The 17,693-nt window shown below is 39.8% G+C and overlaps 3 protein-coding genes across 4 annotated transcripts; 2 read left to right on the forward strand and 1 right to left on the reverse strand.

Moving 5' to 3' along the window:
- Window positions 1-1,993: 1,993 nt before the first annotated feature.
- rwdd2b (RWD domain containing 2B) lies at window positions 1,994-4,810 on the reverse strand. Its single transcript, XM_080053746.1, has 4 exons — window positions 4,436-4,810; window positions 4,271-4,338; window positions 3,462-3,830; window positions 1,994-3,128 (listed from the first exon to the last, which is right to left on the reverse strand). The coding sequence occupies exons 1-4, from the start codon at window positions 4,649-4,651 to the stop codon at window positions 2,870-2,872; spliced, it is 912 nt and encodes a 303-aa protein (XP_079909872.1). The 5' UTR covers window positions 4,652-4,810; the 3' UTR covers window positions 1,994-2,869.
- Window positions 4,811-4,957: 147 nt separating this feature from the next.
- Window positions 4,958-10,910, forward strand: usp16 (ubiquitin specific peptidase 16). Its single transcript, XM_080025109.1, has 18 exons — window positions 4,958-5,192; window positions 5,379-5,445; window positions 5,537-5,736; window positions 6,171-6,274; window positions 6,358-6,470; window positions 6,571-6,821; window positions 6,907-7,002; window positions 7,087-7,217; window positions 7,302-7,389; window positions 7,773-7,854; window positions 7,994-8,085; window positions 8,178-8,231; window positions 8,328-8,495; window positions 8,771-9,476; window positions 9,630-9,724; window positions 9,925-10,011; window positions 10,128-10,275; window positions 10,368-10,910. Exons 2-18 carry the CDS (start codon window positions 5,385-5,387, stop codon window positions 10,487-10,489), a joined length of 2,598 nt encoding a protein of 865 aa, XP_079881235.1. The 5' UTR covers window positions 4,958-5,192; window positions 5,379-5,384; the 3' UTR covers window positions 10,490-10,910.
- Window positions 10,911-11,018: 108 nt separating this feature from the next.
- LOC307271482 (transcription regulator protein BACH1-like) lies at window positions 11,019-16,195 on the forward strand. 2 transcript variants are annotated; one of them, XM_080053961.1, is made up of 5 exons: window positions 11,019-11,099; window positions 12,248-12,505; window positions 13,293-14,465; window positions 14,564-14,770; window positions 15,029-16,195. In XM_080053961.1, the coding sequence occupies exons 2-5, from the start codon at window positions 12,266-12,268 to the stop codon at window positions 15,389-15,391; spliced, it is 1,983 nt and encodes a 660-aa protein (XP_079910087.1). In that variant the 5' UTR covers window positions 11,019-11,099; window positions 12,248-12,265; the 3' UTR covers window positions 15,392-16,195. The 2 variants fall into 2 exon arrangements, with proteins under 2 accessions (XP_079910087.1, XP_079910088.1); XM_080053962.1 differs by lacking the exon at window positions 11,019-11,099 and adding an exon at window positions 11,107-11,192.
- Window positions 16,196-17,693: the final 1,498 nt, after the last annotated feature.

Here is a 17,693-nt window from a genome sequence, read left to right on the forward strand (position 1 = left end):
GTAAATGGTAAATGGTAAATGCACTCAACTTATATAGCGCTTTCTAGCCGATTTTCTCAGCCCCAAAGCGCTTTACATATCTTACCACATTCACGTAAGCATAGAGCAATTAAAGGTTTTGTACTGAGTCAAACATTCATCCTCAGGTGTTATGTGTATTAGCACATAGACATGTTCAAGTCGATCTTAAGGACATGTATTCTGCTGTTCTTTATGTCTGCTATTATATAGCTATGTCAGTGAAGGACTGAGGAGCCATACCAGAATTATGAAAGAAAAAAATCAATGAAGCATCTTCAAAGTCATGTGTGCATGCATGGAATGAAAGAGAGTAATGGTGTGACTGTGAGTAGAACAAATTCTGCCTTAATGGTGAGTTATTTCAAATTTGGCAAATAGTCTCCATTGGTCATCGCTTCATTGAACCTATATATGATGTACATTACACTATTTAATTAAATCACAGCAGGTGATATTTAAATGTAGCAAAGAGGCGCTATCATCAGCTCTTTGAAGACGTATACCGATTGATGTACGGCTAAATAAAACTCTACACAGATAAAACTAAGGTGCTAGCAGCAGTTAATTGATTGAGAGCCCTTGGACATTTTAAAGCTAGTGATACATACATGCAAATATTACCCAAATTATTTGATTCTTTATGTGTCAAAGTATTTTTGCTTAGTGCTTATAAAACGTTAAGTGCTTGTGTTTCCTGTAATATATGTTTGTTTGATCTTCCAATATTAAAGTTTTTCCTAAATATATTGATTACATGTTCTGTTTTCACAGCTACTTCAGTTATGAATCTGTCCACAGGTAAGAGCTGGATCTACTGTATTGTGGATGTGTTTTTACCTAGTTAGAAGACAACATAAATAAATCAATGCAGTTTAAAGTGAATCAATCCTGCCTATATAGCAGTGGGAAGACTGTTTTGTTATAGCTATATACTGATTGAGGGGGATGAATGCATCCATTGACTGATTCAGCTTGGAGACCTTTTGGTAGAAATGCAAAGCTGAGAAATGGATATTAGACCCGAAATGCAGAATGAGGGGGAGGAATAGGATGCTGATTTTGATTATCAAGTCTTAGGGGACAAGTTGGAGTTGTTGATGCACCGGGGAGTTGAGCTTTCCACGATAAACAAACAGAAGACTCCTCTGATGAGTCTTCGGTTGAGGCGAGTTAGAAGTCTGATTGGAGTAAGTATCCACTCTCTAAAGGGAAAAACAAGGAACCCCTTACATTAGGAAAAGCAGAACAAAACAGGACTGGCACCAGGACAACCAGCTGAGGCCAGTGACTCAAATCTGGATGAGCAACCCCTACTCATGGCCATCTCTGGACCTGGCATGTGTTCATTAGTTAACAATTGTTAGATACATGCTTTAAAAATCATTACTGTTCAAAACAATATACAAAAAATAAACAGCGTAGAAGTGTGAGCTATTTTAAAACGTTTACAGAGAAACTCCTTGCTGTTGTGAAATGTACAAGGCCACATATATAAGCTTTTTACTTTCTTACTTGACATTGAAATATGATTGTTGGCATTAAATAATATTCATATTTGCTCCAAACAACAGCTGACATTTTTTTCTATACCAAATCTTTATTGTACTATTGCTCAGTTTTTCTTAAAAAGGTACAATACATTTTAAAGTCATTTCTGGATCCAGGTTATGTATTGATTTAAGGTAAATAATGTTAAATAACCAGAAGTCATGGCTAACATGTAAGGATGCCATCTTTTCATAATTCAATCATATAATGCTGCCATCTGCTGGGCAATGTGGACCAAGCAAAAAAAGTATATAAAATGCCATTAAATATTCAACATTATCTTCATCTTTGTAATTTACATTTTGTGATATAACTCTATGTTAAGCCAGACTTTGCAAGGTATTTGAGAAGAAATCTATCACTACAGCCCTGGTAAAAAAGACAGTAAAGTACAATAGGCTGATTTTCATTTATTTAATCCGTTTTTTGTAATGCTCAGTCAGGGGTCAAACTCCTTTGAGGATATCATTTTCATAGGTATATTTTACAGCATTAGAACATATGCAGTATACCGTGTGAGATTAACACTTATGTGTGTATGTGACAACAATGGCCTGATAATAGAGTTTCAAAGATGCAGTATGTTCTTACTGTGTATAAGGAGCGCAGTACAAAATATCCATAAATACCATATATTTGAAAGTTTTCACATTTACAATGAATCGATATCTACATAAAAAATGTATGTATTTTGAATTTCCATCTCAGTCTTAGGAGGGATGAAAATAAGGTTCATAGTCAATCAACAACTGTTTTAATTGCAAATGTGTAACCCACAATTATGCACAATTTATCTAAGGACTAATCACTCAAAGAAAATTGGAAAGAGACTATACACAGCTTCGTTATTTATAATTCACAAGAGGAAAATCACCAGATTTCATAAACAGATATCTAGCATATTGTTGACTAATGTGGTATCAGACCTGAAAATCTTTTAATAGCCTGGTATTAATACACAATAGTGCCATTTTCAGAAGAAAGACCCAGGTTTGATCTGCAGCACATGGGGGAGTATTAAAATTGCAATCATAACAGGTCCTTGAAAAAATCTTAATGTTTTTTCATGAAAAATATACCTATTAGCTTAAAAGAGAGAGAACTTTTATTTCCCAAAGTGCGTAATGTTCTTTCTGTCTTTTCTCTCAAAGTGGTCCCAGGTTTATCCATAAAAAGGTATTATTCAGCACAGAATCCATGTATGTGTTTGCATCTTCTTCTGAATACAATGAGGAGAAGTGACTTCAACGTCAAGGCACTAGTCAAATACCAATGTATATTTATTTACTAGGTCCGACCCTTACCTCCCTTCAATTCCAAAATACATCTGAAATATGTCACAACAGCCTTTCTCGTTTAAAAACTGGTAGAGCAGCCCAAGGTCCATGTGATTGCCTCTGTTCCCATGGGGTTCAAACATAGCCTCTTCAAAGCCTGTGAACTTGCGCAAGGAGTCTATAATACTTTCACTAGTCCTGCTGTCCTCGTCACCCTGAAGATTGAGGGGAACATCCTCCCTATGTCGAATCATGATCTTCTTCCATGTCAGAACCTTCACTCTGTGAAAGTGGAAAAAAGTTTGGAAAAATTATAAACCTGGCATCATAAGCAGGCTGAGACATCATCAGCTGCTAAAAATAACAACACTCAAGAAGTGAAATGTCTTTTCAGTGCATTCCTTTATATATTGATATTGCTTGCTGTACAACGTTGTACCAAAGTCTATGTACTGTATATGTTTTATTTGATTTATTTATCTTTTGTAATTTTTCTTGAACTGCCAGATGTTCATTTAGGGAGTTGATTTTTCTCTTTGTAACATGGCTGACTGTTACTTCATTATGTTTATTGTAGAAACTCAATAAAGATATGTTTAAAAAAAACAAAGATACCTGGACCAGAAGTCCTCGCAGGCCGACTGAGGACCTTCCACACACACAATGCCAGGCTTCCCAGGCATGCTGAACCCGGACAGGCCCAGCTCTTTGGACCACTCCAAGATGTTCTTCCTCTTTGTCTTGTTGTAGATGTGGTGACTGTAAATCCACAGCCGGCTGAACACGTCCTGTTGCTGTGGAGAGGCAGACTCTTTCTTAGGAGCCGGTGATACAGATAAGCTCTTATTTATGAAGAGCTGCAGGTTGTCTTTGACCCAGTCCACAGCAGGCAACACACACACTTCCCCCTGGCAGTTTTCCACGAGGTATGCGTTGAGATCTGAGTGGAGCTGCGTCTGCTGGGCCCGGCTCAGACTGGCACACCTAGGGCACGAATAAAACATGCTGTGAGAAAGATTCACACAAGATTCAAGGCCGCTTCGAATTGGAAGTTTTTCATCCGTGAGAGCAAAAGTTTTAGTTTTCTTAGCCTCATTTTACTCCAGTAAAATACATTTCTCTCTTGTTTTTAACCCACGTTTAAGCAAATATTTTATACCAGTGCATTTTATCTTTTGTTTTATAGTTGTTTGTTGATTGTGCATCCGAATTTGATGTTGAATGATATATGACTTGATTAAAAAAACTAGATAGAGATATAGATAGATAGATAGATAGATAGATAGATAGATAGATAGATAGATAGATAGATAGATAGATAGATAGATAGATAGATAGATAGATAGATAGATAGATAGATAGATAGATAGATAGATAGATAGATAGATGGATGTGAAGTGTTCATTACATGAATGGTGGCTTACCGGACAGTTATCTCTGCTGACACACTGGGATATTCGGATGGGTAAGCACAGGATAGAATGACATCCATCTGAACGGAGGAACACCATGAGAAACAAAAGGAAATCATTATGTTTTAGGGAAGGTTAATATAACACTGACATAGTATGACTTTATTATTCAGTTACCCTCTCCATGGTGGCAGTGTCCAGCTTCTGTTTGATGAGGAACTGAGGTCTGGAGGAAGGAGGGGGGCTGTCTGTGGTGTCGGAGCCCTCCACATAGTCCCTGAGCTCAGCCAGAGCCAGCTGGTCTGTGAACTCCATCTCCTCCTGGGTGGGGAACATGCTGGTCAGCAGCTCGAGCTCTGCAAGCTGAGACTCAGCCCACTCCAAGTAGGACATGCTGATAAAGGCACAAAACTAGAGTGCACGTTATTACTGTAATAGCCTACATAAACGACCACTCTTTTTAAGACAATGTCTGTCTCCACAGGTCTTGTCAAGCGTGGGATATTTATCCTACGCTATATATCTAAATAAGAAATATAACAAGCAGGCTGGTTAAACACCTGAACTACTTAAGTAATAATCGCACTGCTATTGCTGTACTGTACCTTGGATAGTACTCGAGCTTTGTTTCACCCGGAGTGTTTCAAGCGACGCACACCGGAAGTACACGTACCGGGCCGGGCAGCAGAGCAGAAACCATACAGAAACAGCGACACCGTCACATTTTTTGTTCCTCTGTTGTCTGCGGCATGTGTCAGCTGTAGTTTTTTCCCTGCTAAATTAGCTAAGTTTCTTTTTTGTTTGTGGCGAATTTGAAATTATGAAGACGCGTGTAATCAGTTGTCTACGTTAGCTATGTCGATGTACGAAGATTTATCCACACAAAGAAGTACACGAAAGTAAAATCTCAAAGTGAGGTGTTCCGTCTGTGACAGTAAGTTGAATGGACCATGATTATGGTGGGGTTACACATTGCATTGCTTAGTTGTTGGCTTATTGTACTAAATTGTGTTAAGAAGTATTATAATCTGATGTAGTAGTTGATAGCCAAATCTAGCCTTAATTCAGATTAATGCTGTGTCTGAGTCCCATTCATTGGTCATTCTGTGATTTCCGTTAGGTGAACATGGGGAAGAAAAGGCAGAAGGACAAAAGCTCTAGGGAGGACGATGATATTGACCTGACAGGTAAAGAATATAGCATCATATTCATGTCACATGACGTAGGGTGAATGTCCTAACTTGTCTTGTATGTATTTATATTGTTTTATTGTCATAGGTCCATCCTGCAGACATATTAAGAAAGGAACAGAACAAACTCTCCTGAAGAAACTCTCTGGCAATGCAGATTGGACGAGTTGTCAGGATTGTTATCAAGAAGAAAATAAAGAAAACCTTGACACCACCATGCCACAAGAAGACCCAGAAGAGGAACAAGAAACAGCAGCCGTATGGATGTGCTTGAAATGTGGCCATAAAGTGAGTTTAATAAACCTATCACATGGTTTCCACAGATCCTTAGAAAGTTGTAATAATAATGAACAGTTATTAAATCGAAAAAAATATTAGCATTTACTATGTGACACATTATAATATTGGTTTTCATTTTGGTTGTGTATTTTGAATTACCATAAATAAAATAATGACATATAAAATTAAAAAACATATTTTCATCTATCTTCTAACTGTTTCTACCAAAGAAACCATATTAACCCATATTAACTAATATTTGTCTATATTTTTGTTTATTTTCAAATTGGTCTTTAATGTTATTCTTATTAGCATTGGAACACTCTTAAAACTCTTGAATCGATCTTGCCTTAAGCTGTAGGAACCCTGCATTAATCAATTAGATTTTGACAGTATATGAAATGATTATTTTACTAAATGACCAAATGTATCTTTTCTCTTAGGGATGTGGGCGACACTCTGAGAAGCAGCATGCCATCAAACACTATGAGACTCCTCGGTCTGATCCACATTGCCTGGTGATCAGTCTGGACAACTGGAGTGTGTGGTGAGTGTTTATCACAGATGTAATAAGTTATGCTGGAAATGAGAAGCACCTGTTCTGTTTTACAAGGGTTGCCAAACTTGCAGGTGTTACATATGTGATGATGAAGTCCAGTACTCCAAAACTGGACAATTGGCTCAGCTGATCACCAACCTGAAAAAGCAAGCTTCTGCAGAACCCACAATCAGACCGCAGAAAAGTAGGTCCTATTGCAAAAGTTTACGACAATCTTTTTTTTTTATTGGTCAAATTGTATTATCTCTATAACCATGTCAACCATGTTGTGTTTGGTCCTTAAGGAGTTAAGGAGGAAGACGTCTTATTGGCAGTTGAACAGCAGATAGACACTGACCAGAAGATAGAAACTACAAAACCAGAGGAAAGTGAGGCAAAGGAAAACAAAGAAAACAAGGACCGTCAAAAGAAAAACGTCAAGAAGGAGAGTGTTGTGAAATCTCAAAAGTTTGGTACATCTGAAGACACCAGTGGTGTTTCAGTGAAAGGGCTGAGCAACCTGGGAAATACATGTTTCTTTAATGCAGTCATGCAGGTAAGATGTTGCTTTAAAAAAATGCCAAATGAAAAAAGTACTACATTTTAAAGTTGTTATTGATTGCTCTCATTTTCTTTCCCAGAGTCTCTCTCAAACACAGCTCTTAAGACAGACGCTCAACAAAGTGACAGAGGAGAAAATCAGTCTTGACATTGAACCTGTTGCGTCCTCAGATCTGGTGTGTTACCATTATTCTTTAAATGTTTGTGTTTGACCGAATATTACTAGAAGACTCACTTCAATGTTTTTATTACGATTGCAGGAGCCCATCACAGTGCGGTTAGAACAGCCTGGATCCCTGACTTTGTCTATGTGTCAAACACTCAATGAGATCAAGGAATGTAAGAAGGGTGTAGTAACACCAAGGGAGTTGTTCTCACAAGTTTGTAAAAAGTGAGTGCAACTTTATGTTCATTTTTTTAAATGTGCTTTCTAACATCATTGCATTAAGCATTGTTCATCATCTCCTCTCTGCAGGGCTGCCAGGTTCAAAGGCTTTCAGCAGCAAGATAGCCAGGAGCTGCTGCGCTACCTTCTAGATGGGATGCGAGCTGAAGAAATCAAAGTATGCTTTCTATGTATTAAGCCTGTGAAAGGTTTACACTTGAAATAGACAGTGTATCTGTCCATGTGGATAATGTTACGTTACTGTATGTTGTATTGACAACAGAAAAGCACTGCAAATCAAAGACAAATTATGAATTCATTCCAAATAATTGTGGCTAAATGGCCTTTTTTCCCTCTCATTAAATAGCCCTAAAGATTAGTTTTTATAGAGAGACTTGGATAGTTTCCTGTTGAGGTTTCATCAGAGCATAATCAGAGTGTTAGGTGTCTTTCTTAGATTCTGTGAAAATGTTGTACATCTTATATCAGCAAGATAATCTTCAAATACATTATCAAAAGGTTATTTGTATCATCATTTAAAGATTGTGTTTGTCTCTACAGAGAGTAAGTTCAGGGATCATTGCGGCGTTGAAAGAAACTAAAAAAAGCACAGATGGAGAGCAGCTGAAAACACTAGTCAAAGGTAAGTAACTGGGCTATAAACAACTTGTTGTAAATGTCATGTAAGCAAACATAAACTTTGTTGCAGTCTTATGTAGTATGCCGTCCCGGCACACCTACCGGTTCAATATTGCCCTCTAACTATTAAGTTCTGGTTTCAGAGTACGAGAAAAATGGATTTCCGAAAAACTTTGTCGACCAAGTTTTTGGCGGGGAAATGACCAGCACTATAATGTGTCAGCAGTGTAAAACGGTATGTATTGTAAACAAAAATGTGAGAATGGGAGAACCTGTCAGCAGCATGTCAATGTCAAGCTAAATGGCCACAAATGTTTGCACTTATAGGTGTCTGTGGTCACAGAGATGTTTTTGGATCTTTCCCTTCCTGTTTCTGATGAGGTAAAACCCTTATGAGTGTTTTTTTGACAATTTGTTGGTCAATTATTCATTCATGTTTTATCAGTGTTAATTGCATGATATGACTACATCTTACAGGCATACAGAAAGAAGAACCAGAAAAAAGCTGTTAAGAGCACCAGTGAGTCGAGCCAGGAGGGCAGGAACAGTCCTGCTTTGACTAATGGAAACGATGACACTACCAATGCGTCTGGCAGCAAATACCAGCAGAAGAAATTCAAGAAGCAGGCAAAGAAGCAAGCAAAGGTAACTCACTGAATGTACTGTAGTGGAAGCTTTGTTTCCCTTTGCCTTTAAAGGTGGACTCTGGGGGAAAATACAGTGTTAATACACAGCCTAGGCTCTGTAAAGGGTATCTAAACAAAGGGACCATCCGTAGCTTGCAACATGCCCTTTAACAGAGTCTAGACTAGGTATTAACATTGGCTCCACCTTTAATTCATATTTTAGATGGATGGATGAAGGTTGAATCATTGTGCAGAATAAACTAAATAGTCTGTAATGTTTCTTTGTCTCTACAGCAACATAAGAGGCAGCAGAAGATTGAGGGCAGAGTCACTTTGGACAGTCTCACATCACCGGACCACTCAGTGAACAAACTGACCGATCCTACTGCAGATATAAATGATGGGGAAAATGCTGAAAATGAAACGCATGAAGAAGCCTCGATGAGTGAAGAAAATCCTGCACCAATCAGTGAGTCGGAAAAGGATCAGACGAACCTTGACGTGGTTGGGGACGAGAGCAAAAACGAAGAGGACGTCGAGGATTCAATTATTGACTGCGATTCGTCAGCTACGTCATCGGCCAGCAACCGATTTACTCTGTTATCGGAGGACCAGCATTCAAAGGAAGAGCACTTAAAGGACGACAGCCTGGTAGACGATGACAAAACATCCGAAATGGACCAGGAAGGAGAGGAGCACTCAGAGTTGGTGAGTGAAATGGAGAGAGTAACCCTGGACGAGGCCTTTATTGAAGAATCCGATTCCTTGGAAGAAAGTATGGAAGAAGAGGAGCCCCCAGAGGCTAAAGAGTACACTGTCACAAGTCAGGACCCAGAGCTGGCCTTCCACACTCTGGCCTCCAGGACAGCTCCTGACAAACAGGAGTGTTCAGTGCAGTCCTGCCTGTTTCAGTTCACAGAGGTGGAAACTCTCACGCAGAACAACAGCCTGCTATGTGTCACCTGCACCAAACGACAGACGAACAAAGGCAAAGCTGAAGGTATGTTCTCCATAATCAAGTTTGACCAAATGTTGATATGCCTTTGTTCTGAAAAAGGTCCTGTATATATAAAAAATCTAAGTGAATTTAGTGCATAACGGTATCACAAATCCAGTCATTCTCATCAATTTTCTTTGTTTTTGAAATCTTAAGGTTCCAAGAAAAGTGTTTACACTGATGCCTTGAAGCAGATGCTGATCTCCTCTCTCCCACCAGTGCTTACTCTTCACTTGAAGAGATTTCAACAGGTAAATAGTTACATTTATTTTTGTAAAGGTTCAGCATCTGTATACTATAGATCCAGTTTCTATTCACATAGCTTTGAACCAACTATTTAAAGAGCATAATACATTGTTCTATTGTATTGATCCAATTTATTTATTTTTCTAAGGCACTGAAACACTTTTTATAAAGTTTTAATGAGATTCTTTCTATGGTTTCCCTCTAGAGTGGATACAGTATTTGTAAGGTGAACAGACATGTCCAGTTTCCCTTGATCCTGGACTTAGCTACCTTTTGTGGGGTAAAATGCAAGGTAAATATCGGAATGAACAGCTTTTTAATGAATGTCATTAGTCTTATAGAAATATTTTTAAAATATGCCATTGTTTATTGTAGTCCGAGCACTAATAAAAGATTGTTTCCAAATAGAACGTGACTGAGGGAGATACTCAGATTTTGTACAGTTTGTACGGGATCGTGGAGCACAGTGGAACAATGAGGTCAGGTCATTACACAGCGTATGTGAAAGCCCGACCTGAGTGCCCTAAACCCGCTTCCAACGGACTTGCAGAAAAAGGTGCGTGAACTCTGCCCTGACAATCTATAAAATAATAACTCAGTCTCAATATTTTTAAGTATCTCCACTAACTTATCACTTCTTTTGTTTAGGAGATGCAGAGCCACACAGAGGATCATGGTTCCATATCAGCGACACAAGCGTTCAGCCAGTGAGCGAGAGTAAAGTCCAGAGTTGCCAAGCCTACCTCCTCTTCTATGAGAGAATCCTCTAATCGATCCGTGCCTAACGACTCAGGAAATCCTAACAAAGCAACCCGCTGCTGCCTCAGCTGCATAGTATATACATCTCAACCTGTTGACCAACATTGGCCTGTTTTTTTCAGTGACTCCAAGAGGGATGTGATGAAATGATATTGATTACACACAAGGACATTTGACAGTATTGACATTTTCACCATTAAACTGTCACACATCGTTTAAAGTAGTAAACAAGACAGTAGTATGTTGTTTCAGAATCATGAGTAGATGGCAAGGTGTGCAATGAAAGTAAAGATAGACATTGAACAGATTGGATTTGTATTTTTTACACATAACAAAAACAATTTCAAGAGTCAAATTAACTTTGTGGGAAATTATGAATTGTAAAACTATTTATAAGTCTATTTTTTATCAATATTGTGTATTAAATGCTTCAAAATGAGAGAAGTGTCTTCTGTCATGTCTTGTGTGTTGGCATTCTGACTCCTGCATTGCGCATGCGCAGTAAGTGCTGACAGCTTCTGCTTCTTATTGTCACATGACGAGAGAAAAGTCGGGCTCCGGGTGGCCAGAACCGTCTGCACAATATTTACGAATGGCAGTGTTATCAAGCTGACATGGCAGGTCGGTGAACAACATTGCCTATTAAATTAATATTAAAAAGGTTTATTTCTGCAGCTTTCGTTTTGGCAGCGGACAAGCAGACATGTTCGCTAGGTACAGTAGATAACTATGGCTAAAGGTCTGGCCTAGCTCAAAGTCTCTGTTTTGATAACATTTTCGAACATTATCGTTGAATTAATATCTATGTAAACATGTTGTTAGTCGTCGTTAGTAAGGTAACGCCTTTGTCCTAACTTTGTTAGCTGTTCCGCTACGCCTCTCTCTCACACGGGGCCCAGTTGGGTAATTTTGCTAGTTAAACATGAATCAGCATTTTAAACTTGCTGTCCAAGTTAAAGAGATGTATGAAATTGATCTCGGCTGGATTAACTGTTAGACTATTAACTCTGTTACAAGTGTCTATAGCTTACAGTACAATGTCCACATTCGTTCCTGTAGGCTATTTAGCTAAGATCATATATTAATATTTATTTTGTGCTGCCAGAATTATTGGAGCATGTTCACTAGAGATTTCCTGGAATAATCGTAGGCCTACTAATAGTAAGCTTCTAAAATGCATATCTCTCTCACCCTAAGGTTAATACTAGTCTTTAATGAGAAGGCATAGTGTCCTGCATAAAAACAGGCCATTCGTCTGTTCTGTGACCCTTGCTGCTGCTTATAACAATGATAACACTTAAGTTAAGTTCTTGCCGCAAGGTGATAAAAGACAGTAAATTGCGCACGTATATGGATTTTATAGAACCATACAATTCCCCATTTGTGTGGCCAAGATGAACGATCACAGATGCCTTATTTGATAGGTTCCTTTCGACCTAAAGGGGTCACCCTCATAACTGTATGGAAATGTGCTTGATGGCTCTTTATGATTGTGTAATAAGGCATCGCCACCTGCTAAAGACAGAATACACTGAATAACTGACCTTTATTTAGAAAATGTAGCTATCTTCGAATTATTATTAAATTAAAAGGCCATCACCGATCCAGTGCAAAGTTGACATCTTCAACTTTCTTGTTCGGATCTATTAACAATAAAAAAACCTGGATGTATTCAGTTAACTATCATAGAAAAGTAAAGCATATTCACATTTGAGAAGCCTGAACTGGTTTCTGATCCACTTATCTCTTTTTGACTCCCTCTGTCACAGGCTGAGCTTGTAAGAACCATGTCACTCCAGGCTGCTCGCATGTCAGTGTTCACCTTCCAGTCTGCGGTGCACAGCGCCCATGTGCTCCAGTGTCTGAATGAGCAGAGGCAGCAGGACGTGCTATGCGATGTGACGGTGGTGGTGGATGACAAGTGTTTCCGGGCCCACTGCTCTGTCTTGGCTTCCTGCAGCCAATACTTCCAGAGCAGGATTACCAATGTCACCAGACAGAATCCCATCATCACCTTGCCGGACGAGGTCGGTGTCCTAGTGTTTAGCTGAAACCATTTGTGAAAAATTGACTATGCAAATGATTTGGTCTGTGCATTAATCTATTGTGATATCCCTAATATGTGCCACTGTTGCATTCAGTCACTTTGAATTAACGAGTGATCAGAAGCTTTTTAAGGAAAGGCAGCTCTTTACCATGAGCACCAATACATTAAGATAAAGTACATAATCAGCACAATATAAATAATGCACTTTGGCATCCTAAAAGAAGGGAGCTCATCCATGATTGCCTGCCATACTCAATCTGTGAATAGATTAATTGTTCAATTTAGCAAGATGCAATATATGTACGTGCAGAGAATGAATGCAAGATCAACCACCAAAACATGTTTGGAGTGGACAAGAGTCAAGACCATATTGTTATATATCACATGGGCTAGAAAACTTGTTTTGGACAGTATGATACAGATTTGCATAGGGAAATGCAGTCCCTTGAATATTATTTTATGTCCAGCAGTAGAGGACTTTGGGTAACACGACTGTTAACCTGATTTGTAGCCTTTGCACTGTACCACATGACTGTACACACATAGGCCTACTGTTAAAACATTACATCTATCGGCCCTGTAGAAAATAATCACATTATACTCTGAGAAAGGTCAGCATCAGTTTTTATATGAAGCTGTAAGTTACATATTTGTGTTTCAAACATCCCCTAATATATATTTCCTATTTTCCTTCATTAGCTGGCCACATTTCTAGTATTGCAATAATGTATTAACTCAACCATTTGCTGCATGTCATTTCCCCACAGGTGACCGTGGAGGGGTTTGAACCTTTGCTTGAGTTTGCCTACACATCAAAGCTGCCCTTCACCAAAGAAAACATCCACGCCATTCACAGCAGTGCAGAGTTTTTAGGATTCCATAACTTGGAGTCTGCCTGCTTTGATTTCCTCATCCCCAAGTTTTCTGAAGGCAAAGGAACCTCGCTGGAGGCTAGGCGCAAAGCCTGTTGTCGGAGCCATCGGGATCCCAGTGCCAGTTCTGGCTCAGGTCTAGTGAGCAGCCAACCAAAATCATTTGAGTCACACAGCTCAGTGCCTTCAGGAGGAGATGAACAAGCAGCAGACTTCCCACCACAGTGTCCTCTGAGCACACAGGGTCAGACAAGCGGCGGGGAGAATGAACACTTCAGTTTGGAGAACTGCGGCCCACAAATGGCCCCCTTATCCCTGGAGTTAACAGCAGACGTGTGCCCCATGCTGTCTTTGCCGTGCCCGGACTCAGACAAGCCACATCATCCGTCTCCGTTTTGCGAAAAAGACATTTTAGCAATAGGAGACAACGTATGTAATCAAAGTGAGTTGAGTTTGGCAGACTGTGGCTTACCCTGCGAGCTGTCGACCCCAGGCAGCGATGTCAATCCTCCAGAGCTCATCGAGCCGGCGAGCAGCGATGGTAAACAGACTGTTGAGACACTCGGTGCTGAAACAAACTGTAACCGTGGTTCGTGTTCACTCAACACACCAGGGGCGGGAGATTGCAGTGAGTTATCGGAAGAGAGTGAGTCTGGCCTCGGACAGGGGATGGCAGGTGATCTCTCAGACCCTACGCTAACTTCTCTAGACCATGAAGAGGGATTTGGGGAGAGGAGCAGCGTGGAGAGGGAGGTGGCCGAGCATCTGGCTAAAGGGTTTTGGTCTGACATATGTACGTCTCAGGCTAACCCACTCCCCCTGGATCCCATGGACCAAAACACCAAAGCGTCCGACTTCCATTGGCTGAAGCAGCTGGACCTGAGCTCCAGTGTAGGAGACTGTCCCTTCTTTAAGGACCTGGGGACAGGTGATGACACCGCTCCACGTAACGACAGCCTGTCCCAGTCGGAGAAGAGCCCCTACATGTCCTCCTCTCTCAACTCAGGGGAAGACTCAGACCTGGACACAGATGGAGATACTGAGGCCAACAACAAGAGAGCAGCAGAGGTCATTGTGATAACCGTACCCAGTTGATACCTATTGTTTTGATAGTTAAAGATAAACAGTTAAGTAGAAATAATTATCCTCAACTCTGTGCTCTACAGATTCATCTGCCGTTCCCGGTGGAGCAGATCTCAGCACTGAGCCGCAGTGCCTTCCAGCAGCTTCTGAGGAACCATCAGCTGACCCCAGATCAGCTGGAGTTTGTCCATGACGTCCGTCGACGAAGCAAAAACCGCGACGCTGCACAGCGCTGCCGAAAGAGGAAACAAGACAGCATACAGCACCTGGAATGTGAAATCAAAAGATTAGTAAGTTGCCTCTACCATGTCCGGTATTCTCAACATGTTGTGAAACAGCCATAAGGACTTTTTTAACTTTATTGATCTCTAGTGGTGACAAGTATGAATGAACTGTAGCAATTTGGTTGGAGGTACTTTCGTTTTCCAAACAAGTTTCTGGCACAGTCCCCACCGCTACTTTCACTTATGCTCATTTACATAATGAAACTAAAAACTATGATGAATACTGGAGTAAGTGAATTAACTGCATTGTCATTCTCTCTGCAGAAGAGTGAGAAAGAGCGGCTGCAGCTGGAGCAGACTGAGCTGGAGCACAACCTGGAAGAGACGCGGCAGAGTCTGTGCGGTCTATGCAAGAGTGTCAGCATGGAGTCTGGCTCTGAGCAGGAAGACCACTTGCAGCTTCTGGCCAAGCTCTCCTCCCCTGGCCTTGTGGGTAAAGATGACCAAGAGTCCCAGATCACTATCGAAATGGTAAGTTCTTCAGAGTGCGACCCGAGCAAGCTGCCTGCAGGCTGTGTTCAAACTGCTGCACCACAGACAGAGGAGGCTGGTTCTCCACAGAGCTGCTCCGATCCTGTGGCTCTGCTTAACTCCTGTCTGGGCATTACCGGTAACAACATCCTATAAATGGACTCAATTTCTATTTTAATTTCTAATCATGCAAGACCACAGAGCAGGGCTGGGACTCTGAGTATATACTGTAATATCCCCTTTTGGGATAGATATTCTTTCCTGTGTATTTCACTGAATGATGCTCTGCCTGATAACGATATCTTAAAGTTACATAGAGAAATGTCACATCCAATTTCTCTTATGTATAATATGCATCTCACTGTAATTAACAGCATTCAGTATTCATCATTTTGAAATTGCAATTTTTTTTTATGTGATTCCAAAATGGTACAATTTCCTAAAGTCAATGAATAAGGTAATTTCTCAGGAAAATTATTAACCTGACTCTTTTTTATTGCTAAAATAATACTCACTGCACACCCATCTCCTATCTACTCTATGACAATAAGACATCCTGTTGGATACTTTTTCTATCATTCTAACCTTGACATATACTGTTATTCCACCTCTATACTGTTTCTCTGAATAAATATGCAGAGCACTAACATAACTTTTTACAGAAGATTGCAATGTATTGTTACAGTAAACCTTAATTCTGCAGCAGTATTTGAATGCTAGTGCATGGTTTGTATAGATAACTCAGCTTACCCTGATATTTGAGCAATGGTTCTAGTGTTTCCAAAAGTATTACAGGGGATAATCATGGGATTTGATGCAAAACGTGCCTTATGCAATACTATAGTATCGATACAGATACAGTAAATAAAGTCAATGTTTGTGTATTTTTGTCTCAAGCACTGTTGCACATTAACCCATAGCCCATATTTAGGGCATTCTCTTATGTTTAGATCTGTCATGTTGAGTATATTTTATCAAATGCTTTCATGGTATAAAGATTCAAATAAAAAATGTTTTGTTACCACAATGTTTTAGTTTTTTTCCCATCTAGAAAGTTATATGAATATACTACTATTGATGCACAGTACTGCAGTTTGGCCAGTAGATGGAAGCGCAGCGCTATACCGCACTGACTGACCTAGAGCGATATAACAGGATACATTGTTTGTTCTGTAGCGGTTCTGATCCTCCAGACTTCAGCCCTAAGTGAAACGCATGAGAGCTCCTTCCAGCCACATAAAAATATAAAACAAAAACAGATTTGATGGACAATATGCCTCCATAATATTGAACAACAAATGCCTCTTCAAATATTACCAACAAATGCCCCTTCAAACATAATTGATACGTAAAAAAAATAAAAAAATCCACAAAGTTGTATTTATATAAACAAAAATGCTTGTGTGCAGAAATAAAAATACTTTTCAAAGTACAAAATAAAGTCGGCAGGTGCTCTGCTATTGTGTGGCATATCCTTTGCACAATGCACACGCTTTTCCTTAAGCAGGTTACAACATGAACTCTCTTAGAAAAATGGCAGAAAACCCTATTCCCCCTCAATATTTGTGTATTTGTAAGGTGTTGTGTGTGTTAGGTCTGCTGATCTTTTGCCAGTTCACAATGGGGCAGTCGCAATGTGCTAGTGCTGAATGACCCCTTCCTAGAAAGAAAGCTTTACAAGTAAAAATAAATGTAGGCATGGACTCTTGAAGAACAGGGAGTTGTTTCAGAACTAGCCTACTAGTTTTCATTCATAAACAAACCTATATGTGTAACCTCACATGCTGTTTTCATGAAGCAAAGCACCTCATTGAACTGACATTCTTGTTTTGTAGGCTGCAGATGGGGTACAAAAGTGTGCGTTGTCCTATTTAAGAGAATAAAATATCTTACACAGTATCATACACCCTCATACCAAGCAGAATTTAAAAAAAAAACAACCATTGTAGGAAGGCCCCTTCAAAATTGATGAAGCTGTTTTGTCAAGATGTTCTTGTTCTCTGATATGCATTCCCTACTTCTCCGAGTTTGTAGAGTGCACTTGTCTTGTAGTTTTGTGTCCTTTCAAATAGCTAGTGTAGCACTTGGGGAAATGAAAGAAAAACGCAATCTCATCGTGTTTGTTTCGGAACAATCCTCAAGGTTAGAGTAGTACAGCGGAAACCCTGTAGCGACTTAATAAAACAAGGACCTATGAGATACTCTGTGAGAAGTCAGCTCACACAGACACACACACATACACACAACTGACACACAAAGCTGCAATTCTAAACTCAACAAGTGGTGTTGCATCTAAAAGTCAAAAGGATTAGATGATGATAATGCCATAGAGAGAAGATATCATGTCCCTGTGCTGCCATGACACACATCTGTAGAAATGTGCCATGGCCTCAAATTTGGCTTCACCTTCAAATACCGCAGCACACCACCAAAGCCGCTATTTGGATTTTGGCGCATT

The sequence above is a fragment of the Ammodytes marinus genome, assembly GCF_949987685.1.
Source record: "Ammodytes marinus genome assembly, chromosome: 3".
NCBI classification, from domain to species: Eukaryota; Metazoa; Chordata; class Actinopteri; order Uranoscopiformes; family Ammodytidae; genus Ammodytes; species Ammodytes marinus.

What these genes read in the sequence shown, in the direction of transcription:
- rwdd2b (XM_080053746.1), bottom strand. Translation starts at nt 4,651, where the DNA reads ATGTCCTACTTGGAGTGGGCTGAGTCTCAGCTTGCAGAGCTCGAGCTG. An exon ending in ACACTGCCACCATGGAGAGG is followed by an intron (nt 4,339 to 4,435) that starts GTAACTGAATAA and finishes TCCTCCGTTCAG; the next exon opens with ATGGATGTCATTCTATCCTG. An exon ending in TGCGAGGACTTCTGGTCCAG is followed by an intron (nt 3,129 to 3,461) that starts GTATCTTTGTTT and finishes CCACTTTCACAG; the next exon opens with AGTGAAGGTTCTGACATGGA.
- usp16 (XM_080025109.1), top strand. Translation starts at nt 5,385, where the DNA reads ATGGGGAAGAAAAGGCAGAAGGACAAAAGCTCTAGGGAGGACGATGAT. An exon ending in CTGGACAACTGGAGTGTGTG is followed by an intron (nt 6,275 to 6,357) that starts GTGAGTGTTTAT and finishes CCAAACTTGCAG; the next exon opens with GTGTTACATATGTGATGATG. An exon ending in TGTGTCAGCAGTGTAAAACG is followed by an intron (nt 8,086 to 8,177) that starts GTATGTATTGTA and finishes TTGCACTTATAG; the next exon opens with GTGTCTGTGGTCACAGAGAT.
- LOC307271482 (XM_080053961.1), top strand. Translation starts at nt 12,266, where the DNA reads ATGTCACTCCAGGCTGCTCGCATGTCAGTGTTCACCTTCCAGTCTGCG. An exon ending in ACAACAAGAGAGCAGCAGAG is followed by an intron (nt 14,466 to 14,563) that starts GTCATTGTGATA and finishes TGTGCTCTACAG; the next exon opens with ATTCATCTGCCGTTCCCGGT. An exon ending in AATGTGAAATCAAAAGATTA is followed by an intron (nt 14,771 to 15,028) that starts GTAAGTTGCCTC and finishes TTCTCTCTGCAG; the next exon opens with AAGAGTGAGAAAGAGCGGCT.